Source organism: Lissotriton vulgaris, chromosome 8 (genome assembly GCF_964263255.1).
Source record: "Lissotriton vulgaris chromosome 8, aLisVul1.2, whole genome shotgun sequence".
Classification (NCBI taxonomy): domain Eukaryota; kingdom Metazoa; phylum Chordata; class Amphibia; order Caudata; family Salamandridae; genus Lissotriton; species Lissotriton vulgaris.
In genome coordinates, this window is record NC_141696.1 from 860154550 (window position 1) to 860172852 (window position 18303).

Sequence of the window (18303 nt, forward strand, 5' to 3'; positions counted from 1 at the left end):
TCTACCCAATCAGAAGCTAAATAGGCCTAGAGGTAAACTCTAGGCCTATATTCCTACTTCTGATAGGGCAAAACGGCGCATGAATGACAAGCCCTGAAGCTTCATTATATGACATGCTGCACTGAGTGTAGTGTGACCAGAATTGTAAAGGCAAAAAAAGGACATTTCACAAAAATAGAAGCACTACAATTTTACTTCAAGCAAGCACACAGAATGACAGCGCTCCTCGGCAGAGAATTACAGAACAGACAGTAAGAACATACATAAAATAAAATGTTTAAAACCAGTAGCTTGCCTGTTAATTAAATTGCTTTCTTGAAACAACTGTTTTCAGTTGACCCTCTCTAAAAACCGGTACATGAGCTAAATTTCCTGAACTCTGCTGGGACAGCTGGTGAAAAACTGGGACCGTCCTGGCAAATCCTGGACGCCTAGTCACCCTAACTGCGTGATGCTAGGGCAGCATGTCAGATATGTATTGCGACCGTGTGATGCTGGGCTGTAACAGCCCCTGACTGACACATGTGCAATCCAACTAGTGGAGCCCTCTTCTGCTGCTAAGTGGATATTAAAGCTTTTATATGCAAACAAACGATCTGAGATCATTTCCTTTCATGTAATAGCTGTAGCATTTGAAGCAGTTAATTGCAAAGCGGAGGCAGTGGGTCAACACCCTGTCGCCCCCTATGAAGGAGCAGCTACTGAATGTAGCATATGGCTGTAGGTCATTTTTCAAGACTGTTTCAATGCCAGTTGTTAGTGCCGTATTTAATGTGTGCTTCCTTGCTTTCAGACATAGAAAAGGACTACAATGTTGTCACTGTGTCTTAGACCAAACGCTGAGCCAAGAAGCCTGCCTTAACCCCTTCCATGCTCATGACAAGCCCAGCTCATGAGGCACAGTGGAGCTGTGCTCATGACGAGCTGAGCTCGTCATAACTGCCGCGGCGCGCCCACGCGCAATTGATTCCCCGCCTGTGCGGGAGAATTAATCAGTGGGCGGGGTTGTTATGAGCCCAGCTCGTCATGAGCACAGCTCTACTGTGAATCATGACGAGCTGGGTTTGTCACGAGCACCGTGGCGCCGCGGCCACCCCCGCCCCTGCACTGTGGGGAATTACCCCTGCGGCGAAGGGGTTAAAATTCGAAATGTTTATTTTGAGGGATTCCTCTTATCAGTCCTGTAATGCTCTTATGGACTGGTACCTGCAGTAGATCTCCCAAACTATTCTTAGGTGAATCTTTTGTGACAAACATGTGTGAAACCATCCAGAAGAAGGACAAATGACATAATGGCTTGTAGCATGGGCTCACCATCTCAGCAAAGTCATCATAGGTGGGCGGACTCAGAGGAGGTTGCGGACTGGCTATCCAAACATTTGTTCCAGTGCTACACTACATAAACCTGAATGAGATTGCGTAAGCTTAGCATGTTGTCTGCCCATATTGGAACCCATCACTCTCAGAAGCCTCTGCAACCATAGTGCCAAGGAAGTGAGTCCCAGGAGGAGGCTTATGGTTTCCTTATTTCATATTTCTGTTTCTAAGGAGAGTAAGGTGCTTGAAAGACCACAGTTCAGAACGATCATGGTTAATTGAATCCTTTCATTAAAATGTAAGGAGATTTATCTAGAACCTAAGATGAAAACGGATCTGGAGAACTAGATAATAATTTGACCCAACAAGTTCCCCGGTGGACAAGCGTATCAAGCAAAAGTAGCTATGGAACTTTTACAGCCACATAAAGGATGGTATCAGATCAAGAATGTTTGTAAATATTACCTGGGTTCACTGAGACTGCAAGGTAACAACTAGTACTGATAATATTAGCCCAGCACAGAAAACCACTAGCACTTCCAGTGGCAGCATACATTCTTCCTGTCCGTAGAGTAAAACCTGTCTTTGGATTGTGCTGCTGCTGGAGTGAGTTCTCATATTGAACTTCTGGAGGGGAGAATCTGATTTAGGACATGCAATCTCAGTATGGGACAGAACCCACCTCTGCAGTAGTCTTCCCCCACAAGGATGACAGAGCAGGCGCTACAGTTTATAAAAGGAGGAACATCTCTATCCCTGAAGTATCTCCTGTGGCACTCTGGCAGTGCTACACCATAGAAGTTCCTGGTCACTGGTAGCACTCAGGAGATGGTGATCAGGACACAGTGCTGAGAGTGAAGGGAAACCCTGCTCATGCTCCTCTAAATCTCTCAAGGGGAGTATACTCTTGTGGTGGAGCAAAGGGGCTGCCTGGACCACAAGGAAGCCCTTGCAACATATTTGGCTCTACAGAGGCCTGTGCTGATGATTTGCTTTTCGTTCTGTTGTGTTTCTTCCTGGACTGCAAGCTTAAAGCAAACGAAGAGATGCAATATGCACTCAGCTTTTCTATGGTGACGACCCCTTCTCTGCACTTCGACAGCTTTATCTCGGCAGATCAAGTAATCAAGAACTGCTAAAAAGTACTTTATAGATGACAATATAATCTGGGGCCAGATGTACTAAGACATTTTGAGATCATAAAAGGTCTGAGATACAAATTCAGACTGTTTGCGACCGCAAAATGGTCTATTGTTATGAACCAAACACAAATTGTGAATTGGTAGCATATCACGCAATCACAGTTTGGGTTTGTGACTTCAGTTGGTATTTGGATGAAAAATGTTTAGGGCATCTCTTCCAAATAGCAATTCACAATGGGATGAAATGCAACATTAATATTTTATGGCCTACACAAAAGTAGTGGTAAACCATTTGCAAATGGGAAGAGGTCCCCAAAGGACAAAACATTTTTAAGAGTAGTAAGTGGTTCCATGGACCACCACCTACTCAAAATAAATGCTGGTAAAACGTCTTTATTTTTTTAATGCTATTACAGACATGGTGGTCTGCTAACCCCAGCAGGCCACCATTCGTGCCCACATAAATACTCAAAAGGTAGGTCGTATTGCAAACCACTATGATTCAGTATTTTGTGAACCGACCTATTAGTACATACATAGGCCAAGTCACAAAATACCACAATGGTAGCAAAAACACTGGTCACAAATTGCAACCAGTATTTCGGGAGTTAACTACATCTCGCCTTTAGTGTTTTTTGCCCTGCCGGGTGTTACTGCAATTTTGTTGCATTTACAATGATAAATGAAGATCCTCCCTATGTTATACATTATCTTTATTTCAAGAGGAATTTATTCACACACAGCATGCTACTAGTCAATCGCTTTTAGAGTAATTTGCACATCATGTAGCAACTGTATTTCATTTTAATTCACAAGTTTATTCACATATAAAACAAAATATATGAGGTAGCGGATTCACCAAAACATTGTCACTTTGGTAGCTTCTTTTAAAGTGGAAGATAATGCGAGTTGATACTGTTAAAAAATGAAGACGCACAAAGTACCACTGATAAACAAACGGTATGGGGGAGGCCACACAATGTCCTATATTAACAGCTGTGGGAAGTAGTTTCTGGTCCCACAACTCGGAGCAGAACAGCAAGTTGGGGAATGAGACCACCGTGACATTAGACTAAGTATACCGCAACGGTAGATGCGTTGACTACACAAAATACAGCTGGAACACAATTGACAGTGTTGCGGCAGGCACGAGAACAGATTAATCAAGGAAAGAAGTGTGAGATGTCTACACTGTCTGAAGTTGCCATTAGGTGCTCGTCAGCTTTCAGTATCTACGGCTTTTCGAATGGTTTTTTGTGAGTTTAGTTGTGGCTAAATTGTAGGCATAGTTCTTCGTAAAAGGTTGACAGTGGTGACAAGGTTACCTTAATAATATCCACTAAAAGCACAAAACAAGGTATTACCAAACACGCCATGCACATTATAGATAAAGATTTCTATTTCAATTAAAAATGCAAATAAAATCTGGCTCGGCTGTAGTATATTTAACTCCTGAAAACGACTGCACTACTAGTGAACTTTCTTACCCGCTCTTCTGGAGAAGCATTTCCATCCAGATTATTGAGGGCATTCTCCACTCTGGCTAGCCTCCCAGACAGAGATAGCAGGAGGTTGACTATTTTGTCCAAATCCCCGATGAACATTCTGAACTTGTCAAACTCGTTTGGCTTGCAGACTTCCTGCACGATGGCCTCCACCTCATCTCCCAGGGAATTGTTTGCCTGGATATCTTCCAGCAGCGTCTCACGAGCATCGCGCAAAACCTGGAGCTTTTTACTGATGCTGTCAATCAGCTCTTGCTGTAAGAAATATTAATAATGCAAATTAATATTAAGTCAAGACTGAAAAATCCACTAACTTTTCTCCCGCTCTCCTAAGAAAAGTTGAGAAAGTCTATTCTACAGTTGATAAAAGACTGAAATAACTGCATTGTTTGTTTTTGAGGGAACTTTCTCTTGAAACAAGTCTTAGAAAAAGTGATTCACATGTTTAACATTTTATGCTTTTTATAATCCTGAACCCTTACCCTTGCAACAAGTTACTTAATGCAACCCACCCTTTCCTAAGGTACGTTACACGGAGAATCAACACAGTGCTATGGGCCCCTTACATATAACAAGGATGACAGCCTGTCTCTGACCACCCTGTGGATAAAGGGCCTGGATACTCCTCTGTCTAAACAAGAAACAATTGTATTATATGCAAATGAATTGTTACAAAATACTTTCCACAGTGAGAATATAAATTAGCCACTGGTGTTGTATATAACTATACCGAGCAATATTTATTCAAGATTTTTTAACGTGCTTAGTAATCTCCACTCCAGGTTCAGGTACCTGAAGTGTACAAAATATAAGACTTATGACATGCAATTATACATATATTGCACCCTATAAACAGACAAAAGACAAAAACAAATTATACTGTGCTGTACAAATTCTCAGTATTCGACTTGCATGGCAACTAGAAACTTTCTTTAGTCTTCCAGTTGTTTATACATACTATGGTCATGATCAACATTTTTGCACTGTCCATACATGAGGCAGTCTATAGCCGGAACACACACAGAAGACACATTTGGCCTCTCTTTCCTAGTGTGTGCCCACTGAATAATCTTGTTCAGTGTATACATTTAATCATGGAGACTCCTCCAGGAGGTGGTGTGGATGGGTTTGGTCCCTTTAAGATTCAGAGCCTCTTCAGGACAGTGGAAGAAAGAATGATCAGACTGGATCTGGAAGGACCCGTGGCGTAATTAAAGTTCTACAGGGGAGGCTGACAGAGTTGTGTGTTGAATGTCCGGATGCCAGCAAGGTCCCTCGGCAGACATCGGGAGTCGCGGTCTTCACAGGCACTCCGGGGACAAAGTTATAGTGGCAAAGAGAAGGAGATTGTGGCCTGCAAAGAGTCCTTGATTTGGTTTCCTTAAATACCTCAAAAACGAGATGTTGGCCAACTTGGCCGGCATCTCTTTTTTGCCTCAAATTACTAAATACCCATACATACCTCCTCGTCACATTTTTAGGTCTCGTGGCGATTACAGCGCGAAGCGCTGTCTCCCCAGAGACCTATTGTTACCGACGCAGCTTTCCAGGAGACAGCACCTGGCCGCGCGCATTTCCTCTCCGAGGAGGCGATCGGAGCGGGCCACGCGCTCGCTGCGGCCAGCTGCTGTCTCCTGGGAAGCTCCAAGAACACACACGCATGCGCATACACAGAGACACACACACGAGCGCCCATGCACGCACGTACACATACATACAGAGAACCCCTCCCACCCCCGCCGTCGCACACATATACACACGCGCACACACAGACACATGCGCGCACACAACCCCCTCACACCCCACTCACCAGGTTCTTCTCGCGTGTCCCTCGGCAGCCAGCGGGTCATTCTGGGCAACAGGCGGGGGCCGCGGGGCTCTCAACGAGCACGGGAGCCCCGCTAGCTGAGACACAAATCTTCCCGCGGGCACAGGAGCGCGGGGTAGGCTCCCGTCTGCTTCCTGTATTTGTCCGGCCCCGCCCCCGTCCCAACAAAGGTTGCCTGGCTTCCTGTTGAAGCCGGGCTGCGGCGGTGAGTTTGCTTGTTGTTTGTTTCTTGACTAAAATTCAAGACAGCGTATTTCACTGGGGACACAAATCCCTTGGCTGGACATATAATTAGAAGCACATATAAGTCATATTGCTAAAAGTGTTTTTAAGAATCAAAATTAGCATTGTGTGACTAAGAAAAGAGGAACACAAGCCTTTTTCGCATTGAACATAGAACCGACACTCCAATCGCCTTTTCTTTCACGGCAACAAACAGGGCGACACCAAGCATGAGTTACCAGGAATGTGTTTTGTTAATTTTTGCCACAATTTTTTTTTTTGCATACTTAAAAAAATGCGAAAAACATAATTTAGAGGCTTACAGGTCGAGTGTTCGGTGATTTTTCTATGACAGTGGTATTCACTGTGAAGGCGCATGCCATCCAAAATTATTTGGAAACATGTGTCTCGGGCAGGGAACCAGCGGCACATGGCAGAGGTTGAGACAAATATGCGTTCGTGGAAATAGGCGTACATTTGCCCCCCGCTCCTCTGTGGTGCGCATGCACCACTGGTTTCCATTAAGAATTGCTGGAAGTCACCCATTCAAACAACAGCAGGGCTAACACAGTATCCGCAATTCCGTTTCCATTTAAAGTACGGCTCCTGTCTATCTTTCCATGTGCATACTCCTGTCTGTTCTTGCCTTTGTTTCCCTCCGGCTGCGTGACCCTTTTATCGCCCTTCCATTTGTCCCTCTGTCCTTGCCATAGTGCCTGTCCCTGTCCTGTTGTCTGTGTGATTTTACCTATATGTGCCTGGGTCTGTCTTTGCCTCTGAGGACGTCTGTCCGACTGCTCGGTGTGCGTCTCGGTATGCCCTTGTGTGTCTTTTTGTCTGTGCGTCTCTGTTTACCCGCTTGTGTGCCACTCTTACCTGTGTGTACCTCTGTCTGTTGTTACTTGTTTTATGTACTTCGCTCTTTCGGTCTCCGACAGGCCCCCTCACCCCCAGCCTTGCACTCCTTCCCCAAAGCAGGATATGACTGATAAAAATGAGTCTTCCCAACCCTCCTCTTCTCTCAGCCCTACTACTGCTCCTTCAAAAATATGCTTTTTTCTTGCAACGTTTTGATGTTTCCGAACATCGGCATATTTTCCTAAGAACTCACATGGCAACTAAATAGGGGGAGGGGACCCACCCACTATGCCTGGCAGTGGGGGTTGGGGTTATTGCTCTTCAGACTAATGATAAACACACTTCCAATTGAAAAAAAGTCTCAGCTCATCCACTGCCCTGTTGTAAAATTTAAATTCTGTGGCTTTATACTCACTGATCAAAAACCCGTGTGTCGTCTTGTGCCCATAATAAACAAGCGCATTTCCCAGTCGCAGCAAAAAGGGTTCGATAGCAACGAAGGACAGACTACTAATTTTAAGCTTGCACTCCGACTGTGTTCCATATTTTTCTCTCATAGATATGATCACAATAAAGCGTCTCTTTAAACATTTATTTCTGTATTTAAGGGATATAAGATTTTGCCTTTCTGCCCGTCTTAATTTGCTGCTCCCCATGGTCACTGTTTGCGTGGAAGTCCCCAGTCACTGTTCCTTCACGAGACCGTCCTCTGGGGCACAGATGGCTCCCTCCGAACTACAGACACAAAGGGCAGCCGGCACTCCTAGAGCAGAACGGGGCGAGGGTCAAGTTTGTTGGTGCTTTGGGATGTTTAAAAAATAAAGAAAACAGTAAACCAGTAGAAGGGTAGATGTGAAAGAAGGAGAGGTGAGGAGTGTTAAAAGCACTCTGTGCCGCTGCATTTCTACGTAGGGCTCTGCCTTCGCAGAGGTTTTCATGGCTCTCGTGGACACCCTTGGTGTGTGTGTGTTTCCTGCCCTTTCCTGTGACCCCGTTGCTTTTCTGTTGAAGTGTTTTCTGGGGGCCTACTAAGGGAAGGAGTGGGATGTGTCAGCCTTCCTGCACCCAGCACACTACTCGCACTAACTATCACACTCTCACAGACTCTCCCTCTCTCACTAACACTCTCACAAACTCTCACTCTCTCACTGACACTCTCACTCACACTAACTCTCACTCTCACTGACTCACTCACACTAACTCCCTCACTCACACTGACTCTCACTCCCACTGATTCTCTCACTATCACTGACAGACTCTCCCACTCTCTCACTCACTCACTGTCACTACCAGACTCTCACTGACTTACTCTCCCACTCACTAACTCACTCACTCACTGTCCAGACTCTCACTGACTGACTCACCCACTCTCTTTCACTCACTAACTGACTCTCTCACTCACTGACTGACTTGCCCACTCATTCTCACTCACTGACTCACTCACTCACTCTCAACACATATTGCAGTACAAATGCAATAGGTGTCACATTTGCGAAAGTTAGAACTATTGGCATTGTCATACACAATGCGAATAACTCAAACTTTAATGCTGCGAGACCTATTGCATTGTAAATGCTTGTTACCCCTCTGTTTTCATACCTGCAATAGCATTTCAATGATCATTTACTTCAGCCGGCTCCTCAGGGAAGGCTTTAAATTTAGCACTCATATTCCAATAAAATGGCTTTCAGTAGGGCCTCAATATTGTCTTGAATACAAAATATTAGAGTACTAGTTGTTCATTAGAACTCTGTGGTGAATCTGCAGTGGATCACTAGGAAGTTAACTGCGACAGACTGCTGTTGGTCTTGGAAGTACATTTCTTTCTGCATTTCAGAATGTTTTAGTGAAACGGACGAAGAAGATATTTGAGAGCTCGCAGAAAATGTGTCTTAATTTTAGCTTACTTGAGCACTAGGCATAATTTCTATGACAAAATGAGCCCCCCCTTTTATTTTCCTTTTCCTGCAGTTGCCTCTTACAGTTTTGATTCCATCAAGATGGTGTGGGTGTGCCACAGTTTTGTCATAAATACAGAATGTTAGTGCTCTAGATATACACTAACACTGTGGTGAATCTAGATTAGAACACTGGGAAATCAACAAAGGGGCTTTTGCTGGAGTTGGAAGTACACACTTTACTCAGAATATCAGACTTTATTCTCACATGGCTGAGGATTTTTGTGTGAAGTTATAGAAAATCTGCTCTCACTTTAGCTTCTGGAGCACATTCTTTAAGGCCTATTAAAAAATCATGAGAGAAAGCAATTTCCTCTCAAACATAGTTCATTCAGCAGATCACAGCAGAGGGTCAAGATCCGACACAGGTTAAAATCACCTGAGCACACATCGGAATTCCTAAAATGAGTACAACAGCACCAACATATGACTTAAATTGTGACTAAATCTGTTTTCACCCTTAGGGTATGCTCCTTTTTGTGACCCTCAAAACCTGGCATGCTCAACAATGCATTTCACTACAATGTTCTGGCTGTAATAACAGATTGCTCATGTTGTAGCCAGCTAATCAGTGTTGATTAGTATTCTTTAAATTGGAGTATATCTGAACACCAATTGTCCAGAGATATTCAACTATTTATCCACTTCATGGGCAACCTGAGCCTTTCTTTAAAGTCTAATTTCTGAAATAAATCAAAATGGATTTAAACCAAATCACAAAAAGCATGCTCTCTGAGTATTGTGATAAATTTCTGTAAATTCTGGAGTCATTCTGATCAGTCATTTTTTCTGTAATCAGAACATGGGAAATCTCAGAGCATGGGAATCGTTCTCCACCCCGCCCCCTTTTAGGCCCAAATTCATGAATCAGTGTAAAACTTTCCATGACAGAGCCAAGCTGTATGATATAAATATTTCATGCAGAATTGTCAAAAACGGCTCCAACGTTACTACTGAGACATGACATACTTCCTATAGAAACTCTGACCTAACTACAAGTGGGGAAATGTATATAGAGAAAAGGACGCGTGGTCATGTGACGTGACTGTGTTCTGCTGGGAACAATAAACTTTGTTTGCATCTATATTGGATCTGGAGTGGCTCGCTATTCCCACTGTAGACTGGGTGAATGTATTTCATTGTGTGTATGAACACATATATACCTACCAAGTCTCGTTGCTGAATATCCCAGCCTACTTTGATGCAGTGAGTGTACAGTGGGGCTAGCGAGCCCCCAATTAATACCACCCATCCAGTCCCTGTTTCAAACAGCCCAGGGAAAGGAAGAGACGTGCCGACACTCGATGCTTTACACAGTTTGCAGTCACGCCCGGTGAGCGGTGAGTTCCGAAAAGCGTCAGACTGTTTGCTGCCTTTTGAATATAATTAAACTGAACGCTGTGTAAAGCATCGAGTGTCAGCGCGTCTCTTGCTTTACCTGGATAGGGCTGTTTGGAGCAGGGACTGGAGATACATACATATAGTATTTTAAAGACAGTATGCTATAGGGTTGCCCTGTTTCTCTCCAGAGTAATCCGCATTAGAGTTTTCTTAGTTGATTCAAATTCAAATTTCAAAGCTTTATTCGACATCAGTCATAAAAGCACTTCCTCCCTATCGCTATACATAAAAAAGACTAATCTATATACACAATGTTAAAACAAGAATTATACAATTATAAGTCGAATACAATAAGCTTTTAACAGGATTAAGTTCATCATTAATTATACTCATAATTAAAAAAACTTTATAGGTAAAACTTCAAATCATCACAGCGTTTTTCCTAGCAAAGAACGTGTTCGGATGGCCCAGGCCCAGCCCAAGAACTTTGCGACTGCTATTGCGAATAATTGGGAACCATCAGTCTCTAGGATTCTAAGTGCTACCACTTGGCTATTCGTCCCCATATTAATGCAAAGAGGTCTTATCCATTTCTGTCTTGGTTTTACATATAAAGGACAACAAAACAATATATGGGAGACATGCTCAGGTTTATCTTTACAAAGATGACAATGTTCATCCCATGCTGTAGACCATTTCTTTTTGAACATGTTTACTGGGAGAGATCCAACTCTAAATTGGAAATATAATTTCCTGTCATAAGGTTTTTCAATCAAGTCCCAATAAGCTTCACACAATGGGGTCATTTTTAAATCCAGAAAGCGTCTCGATAACGAACAATTAGTACCACTGGCAAAAGTTCTATAGTTCACCATCTCCCAATATAGCCGTTTTATCTCGATCTTTGAGGGAAAACAAGACACATCCGGATTACCCCATAGGTGGTCTAGTTTTAGCTCTGACAGTAACCCTCGTAGATCTTTCAACCAGGCTATTTTATGAAACTCATCGAGCAAAACCACATCTGACAATGCTGTAGCGTAATGGGCTAACTCCGGGGTTACCATTAACCGTCTCCAATATAGCAACGGACGCAACTTTGCTATGTCCACAATGTTTTTCCTACCAAGGTCCAGCTTTAGAGGTACAGTAGGGGTGCTTTGCGGTACTCCCACCAGACCCCTAAGGAACTTATTTTCTGCTATGGACAGATTTGCTAGGTTGCCAAAGCCCCATAGTTCTGAGCCATATAAACTGGCGCTGATAGCGTTCATTTGGTATATCTCGAGCGCACAATTTATCGGTTTTGTTAGGGAAGCTTTATGTTTTAGTAATAGTGCTCCTGTTATTTGACTAAACTTTAGGGCTGCAGTATCTATGTGAGACTTCCATTTCATGTTCCCCTGGAGTGTTATTCCCAAATAGGTAAATGCATCCACTTGTTCAAGAGGTATACTTTTATAGGTAATAACCCCCCTAAATGATGTCCGACTATTCATACACATGAACTTCGTCTTGCTGGAGTTTAATTCTAGGCCTCGCAAGTCACAAAACTCCCCAAAAGCATTTACCGCCTTTTGGAGGCCGCTTGGGGTGCGAGATAATATAAGCGTGTCGTCCGCAAACATAAGGACGGGGACACGCGAACCAGCAATTATTGGGGCATCAGAAGGGGACTTTTTCAAAAAATCTACTATTCCATTTATGTATATCGAGAACAATGTAGGCGCCAAGACGCAGCCTTGTCTCACCCCACGCTCTACCGGGAATGGCTCGGTTACTTCTCCCTGCGACCCCCACCTTATTTTAGCATAATTATTTTCATGCAGTCGTACAATAAGTGTGAGAAGTTCCTGACTTATCCCTTCATCGGCCAGAACTTTCCAAAGCTTGTCTCTGGGGACCAAGTCAAAAGCTGACTTTAGGTCAACAAAGACAGCAAACAAGGGGCCATTTTTTAGGGAGACATTCCTCCAATATAAAGCAATAAAATAAAATACCTGGTCTATTGAGCTTGTCAGGGGACGAAATCCAGCTTGGTATGGAGACAAGATGTTATTTTTATCTATCCATACTTGGAGTTTGTTCTGAACCATACAGCCCATCAGTTTCTGAGCAGAATCTATGAGACTGATGGGTCGATAGTTACAGGGGAGTGATTTGTCCCCTTTTTTGAACACAGGTATTATTTCTGCTCCTTTCCAGGACAGGGGAACCTCACCGCCCATTGCCAATGCATTGGCAAGGCAAGAAAAATATTTACACCATAAGTTCCTATCGCTTAGGTAAACATCAGCCGGAATGCCATCCATTCCAGGCGCTCTTCCCCTTGTTACACAGTCATTGCATCTATAATGGATCTGGAGTGGCTCGCTATTCCCACTGTAGACTGGGTGAATGTATTTCATTGTGTGTATGAACACATATATACCTACCAAGTCTCGTTGCTGAATATCCCAGCCTACTTTGATGCAGTGAGTGTACAGTGGGGCTAGCGAGCCCCCAATTAATACCACCCATCCAGTCCCTGTTTCAAACAGCCCAGGGAAAGGAAGAGACGTGCCGACACTCGATGCTTTACACAGTTTGCAGTCACGCCCGGTGAGCGGTGAGTTCCGAAAAGCGTCAGACTGTTTGCTGCCTTTTGAATATAATTAAACTGAACGCTGTGTAAAGCATCGAGTGTCAGCGCGTCTCTTGCTTTACCTGGATAGGGCTGTTTGGAGCAGGGACTGGAGATACATACATATAGTATTTTAAAGACAGTATGCTATAGGGTTGCCCTGTTTCTCTCCAGAGTAATCCGCATTAGAGTTTTCTTAGTTGATTCAGGAAACCCGAAAACTTAATAAGGGTTAATATTCTAATTTAAATTAAATGCTTCGATTTATTCTTTATACCATTAGGACTTCATGGTAAACTGTAAACAATGTCAGTAGAATTCAATTTTAACCGTATGGCTATTGTTTGATTTGGTGCATTTATGCATTACGTCTGTGTATAATTCTAATTTATTCACATTTTATTTTAACTGCTTTGGCACCGTGAATTCTGGTTTTAGGAGATTAATGCTTTTAACAACACTGTAATAATTCATTATAATATTGTGTGCTTTTATGGCTCAGAAACTTTGTGCCGAATAGAGTTTTTCTGACTGGCTGACTCAATAGTATTGATATTTTCTCCCATTTTCTAATTAGAAATGCATTTTCTGGAATGTGCTGCAAGTTGGGTATATGGTACTGTGGAAAGGTTGGCATCGTACAGAAATTCGCATGAACAATAATTTGAGTCTGCATACTCCAAGATGGCACTGTGCGTACGATGCACTTATGACGTGACTCCTTCCTGAACTTTTGTTGATTTACATGGCAATGATTGTTTTGATGCACAATGCCTGGTGGATGGATCACTTGTGATCAAAGCTGTTGCCGAAATGCATTACAAGTTCAGAGCTAATTTCGATTTAGGGGCAAATATTTATTCACACACCAAACAGAAATACAAGTTGTGATAATTATTACAGTTTGCAGTTATTATCTAATAGAGTCTTCTTGCAGGCCACATTTACTGAAATGTATCTGTAGAAAAAGCCAATAAAAAAGCAAAACGTGGAATTCGGTGTGTTAAATACTGATTCCACATGCCAGACCTCATTTAAAAGATCAAAACTAAGAACATGAGTTATTAACCACACGTTAATAACTTAATTACAACTAACTCGTAATTATGGCCATTGTGCTCTATCAAAATAGTAGCCTGACAATTCCTTTCTGTATTTAAAAAAGTTCTATATATAAATATTATTGAACTTTTCTAGAGGTAAACAAAAGTTATTGGTGGAATGCTTGTTTTAATCTCGCCGACTGGTAGTTACTTGGCGTCGCACTCCAATATTGCTTTTTTTACAATATGCCTCTGCACAGTAATCAGACATATGCAAATAAGTCTTAGTTCAGTTCCAATTAGAACAGTGCACCCGAACTACCAGAACAAGTCCCCTCCAGATGGAAACACAAGCAACCACAGACCAGTTTGTACCTACTGAGGCCTCATCTATGCATGCTGATTTGTATATGGCTGGGATCTGCCTACTGTGACACAGTGGGAGAAAAACGATGGACTAGAATGCTGTCTGATTGATCACCATGCCAGTGGATGAGATTCATTCTATACTTTTTTCACTGCTTAGTTTTTTTTAGCTGTTCACTTTACTAAGAGTTAATAGTTTAACTGAACAGATTATAAGGTAGTTACTTTTAAGTATGCGGGAAATCAAAACGTCTGGGAGGCTTTCCATGAGAGTTCTACCTAAAATGTGATAGCAAGCGCATAGCAAAGCTTTGCAATTTGAATAATAATAATAATGTCTTTGTTTTTGATAAGGCTAGAAATTCTTTGCAAGAGCCATTGCTATAGCAAAATTAAACAAGCAATACCAAATCCAATAGTTCTCGCCTATGAAATAGCTACTGGCTTTGCCAATGTGTTCTAGCCATGTTGTACACCAGCATGGCTGCTGTTCAGCATGGCTAAAACTTAATGGCTTAGACGAGAATAGTGTGGAGTGTCGTATAGTGGAATGGCGAAGAGTGGAGTTGAGATGCATAGAAAGTTGTGTATTGGAGAGGAGAAGAGTAGACTGGTGAGGAGGGGAATGGTATAGAGTGTCACAGAGTATAGTGGCATAGAGTGAAGTGGTGTAGAGTGCAGCAGCATACAATGCAGTGGCGTAGATTAGCATGTTGCATAGAAGAGTGCAGTGGCATATAATGCAGAGGTGCAGAGTGGAGTGGTCCTAAGTAGATTGACATGGGGTGCAGCGGCATACAGTAGTGCAGAGTGGTGCAGAGTTTAATGGCCTAGAGTGGTGCAGAGTTGAGTATAGTGGCATACAGCGCTGAGGCATAGAGTGCAGTGACGTAGAGTGGAGTGCTGTAGAGGGCCGTGGCGTAGCGTGGAGTGATAGAAAGTAGAGTAGAGTGGAGTGATGCAGAGTAGAGTGATGTAGGATGCATTGGCATAGAATGCAGTAGTACAGAGTAGAGTGCGGTAGAGTTCAGTGGCATAGGCTGCAGTGTTGCAGAACAGAGTGGCACCGAATGCAGTGGTGACGAGGGCGTAGAGTACATTAGAGTAGAGTTGAGAGGCATAGAGTGCAGTGGTGTTGAGTCCAGTGGTGCAGAGCAGAGGGCAGTGGTGTAGAGTGGCAAAGAGAAGAATACAGTGCAATGGAATGGGGCACAGTGTATTGGTGTAGAGTGCTGCAGAATATAGTGGGGTAGAGTACAGAGACGTAGAATGAAGCGGCATACAACGCGGCATCATAGAATGCAGTGACATAGATTCAAGTGGTGCATGGCAGAAATCAGTGGTATAGAGTGCAGTGGTGCGAAGTAGAGTGACAGAGTACAGTGCTGCAGAGTAGAGTGGTTTAGAATGAAGTGGCACAGAGTGCAGTGCTGCAGAGTAGAGTGGTAGGGAGTGCAGTGGTGCATAGTAGAATATAGTGGTATAAAGTAGAGTGGCGTAGAGTGGAGCGGCATTGAGTGGAGTGCTGCAGAGTGCAGTAGTGCAGAGCAGAGTGGCGGAGAATGCAGTGTGGAAGAGTAGAGTGCCATAGAGTGCAGTGGTGTAGAGTGGGGTAGAGAGCAGTGGGTTATGCTACAGTTGTGCAGAGTAGAGTGCAGTGGTGTACAGTGGAGTGGCATAGAGCGCAGTGGCACAGAGTAGTTTGTTTCAGAGTAGAGTGAAGTGGCATAGAGTGGAGTGGTGCAGGGAAGAGTGGAGTGGCGTAGAGTAATGGCATTAAGTGGTGCAGAGCAGATTAGAATGGCGTACATTGGATTGGCATAGAGTGCAGGAGAGTGGAGTGGTACAGAGTAGAGTGCCTTGGTGTAGAGTGTATTGGCATAGAGTAATGTTTTGAGTAGAGTGTACTGGCCTACACTGGAGTGGTGTAGAGTAGAGTGCACTAGCATTGACTAGAGAGGCGCAGAGTAGAGCAGAAAGGCGTAGAGTGAAGGGATGTAGAGAGCAGTGGGATGGAGTGGTGCAGAGTAGAATGCAGTGGCACAGAGTGCAGGGTTGTGGTGTGAAGTGGAGTGGAGTGGTGCAGAGTACAGTGCAGTAGTGCAGAGTAGATTGGAGTGGCCTTGAGTTGAGGAATGCTGGTGTCGTAGCGCACTGCCATTACAGACAGCACATTTTCAATTGAAATGACCATTACATTTGAACAGATATGCAGTTTTACTAATAAAACTATACCGTGCACAAACGATAATGTGTGGAAATGGCATCACCTGGTGTATTGATTTGTTTTGATCATATTGAAAAATTTCTTACCAACATGCTTAAGAATTAACAAAAAATGTGCTTTATTGGTGCTTTGCTAATTCGATATATTTTGAAATGTTTGTAAAGTTCATTTAAATGTTGTTGTGTGCTAGAAAACCTCACTTTTCTCTACCCCAGTATGCAGCAATATAGTCACATAAATCGTCTCACTTTGACGTTGCAGAAAGAAAACTAAAGGCCATGCTCCCTTCGGAAGCCAGAATATAAAATTTGACTTCTGCATTTCAATGCACAGCAAATGTGACAAGATAAGAACAAGATTTACAGGCCTGTTTACAGAAAAGAGCACTCATGGAAGAATAAAAGGAGATGGTGTGAAAAATATTTTCTCCTCGGTAGGGATGAACTGAAGCTGGAAAGCTTAAAACAAATAAAGTAAGCACATAGAAAGCCAGAAAATGTGAGTTACAAACAACAAAGCCAATGGTATGCGACGGGCGGCATGTATTCTCAGGGAAGCTTTCTGAATGTCCCCAAGATATCTTTAGCAAACCGGACAGCTGCGTTGTCAGGAAGGCTTAGATCTAATGATATTAGCTTCTACCATTATATAGCTTTACATATGTTATCAATTAATTTACAAAAATATTGCTTCAAAAGTATTTAACTTTCTCTAATTTCTTGTGTAATAAGAACTAAGCCCTTTTAATACTAAAATGTTTCACACAGAATGATACTGTACAATTTCTGTGTTCTTACCGATTTCATGCGATTGGAAACACTTATACGGTACCAGTGTGCAGATTTCTAATTCAGGACTTTTTTAGATGGTAAAAAAAGACCACTCAGCAGAACGGGTCAGTGGGAGGGCATTGAGAACTCTACGGTTAGATAGAGCATCCACCACAAAGAGCCTTACCAAAGGTAAGTCATTTATTCTTCTGATGGATAACTGCAGATTCCTCACCTTTAGAACAGATACTCTAGCAGTACCTCCTAGAGGTGGAGGGTCTTTGGAGTGGGCACAGACCAAAATGTCCTGCAGGACTGAATAAAAAAACTAACCTTCCTGTTGGACCTGGCCTGTCAAAGGAGTATTGTTTTGTGAACAGTTAAACTGACATCCATATCTTCGCAAGACAGATGTCAAGAACTAGCACTCCATGGGCCAAATAAAGGGTAGCAGCCTTGACCCTGGTGGAGTGAGACCTCAATCTATCTGGCTTCCTGTCCAAAGCGTAGCACATCCTAATGCAGAGGACTATAAGCCTAGTCAAGGTCCTTTTCCGCACCTCCTTACTGTTATATGAGCTTGAGAACTCCACAAAAAGCTGTCAATCCACCCGATGGTCTTTGGTGCGATAGATGTAAAAACTCAAGACAATTTTGGGGTCCAGTCGATAGTGTCTCTCCTCCTATTCGAGGAGTGAGGCGGGGCAAAGAACGTTGGGAGGATGACCGGTTGCCCAAAAGTAAAAGGGTGTCAAGAATGAGGCAAAGACAAACGGCCCTGGTCCTCAACACCAGTTTATGTGGAAAAAGGATGGAAGGTGACTGCACCAAGAGAACCTAGAGCTCACTAATACAACGATCTGAAGTGACATGAATGAGAAAGATGGTTTTGAAAGTAAGTAAACCCAACGGAAAGGCTGTGCATTAGCTCACATGGGGGTACACAAGGAAAGCAATACAACCAGATGGTGGACGGAGTACTGAAAAGTTTTAGACACTCACTCACCCTTCGTCAGTCGTATGGGTTAAATCCATTGTTCTTTTGCTCACCATGCCACCACAGTTTGGACCCAGCCATGTGCAAAGCAGTCTTGACCCTGCTC

At 43.2% G+C, this 18303-nt stretch overlaps 1 protein-coding gene across 5 annotated transcripts in view; it reads right to left on the reverse strand.

The window, feature by feature from the left end:
* SHROOM2 (shroom family member 2) overlaps window positions 1–18303 on the reverse strand; it is a 724057-nt gene that overhangs the window by 16026 nt on the left and 689728 nt on the right. For all 5 annotated transcript variants that reach the window (XM_086934791.1, XM_086934790.1, XM_086934788.1 and 2 more), the window contains one exon: window positions 3947–4219. In XM_086934791.1, the coding sequence (XP_086790917.1) occupies window positions 3947–4219 (273 nt within the window). The remainder of the gene's footprint in view (window positions 1–3946; window positions 4220–18303) is intronic.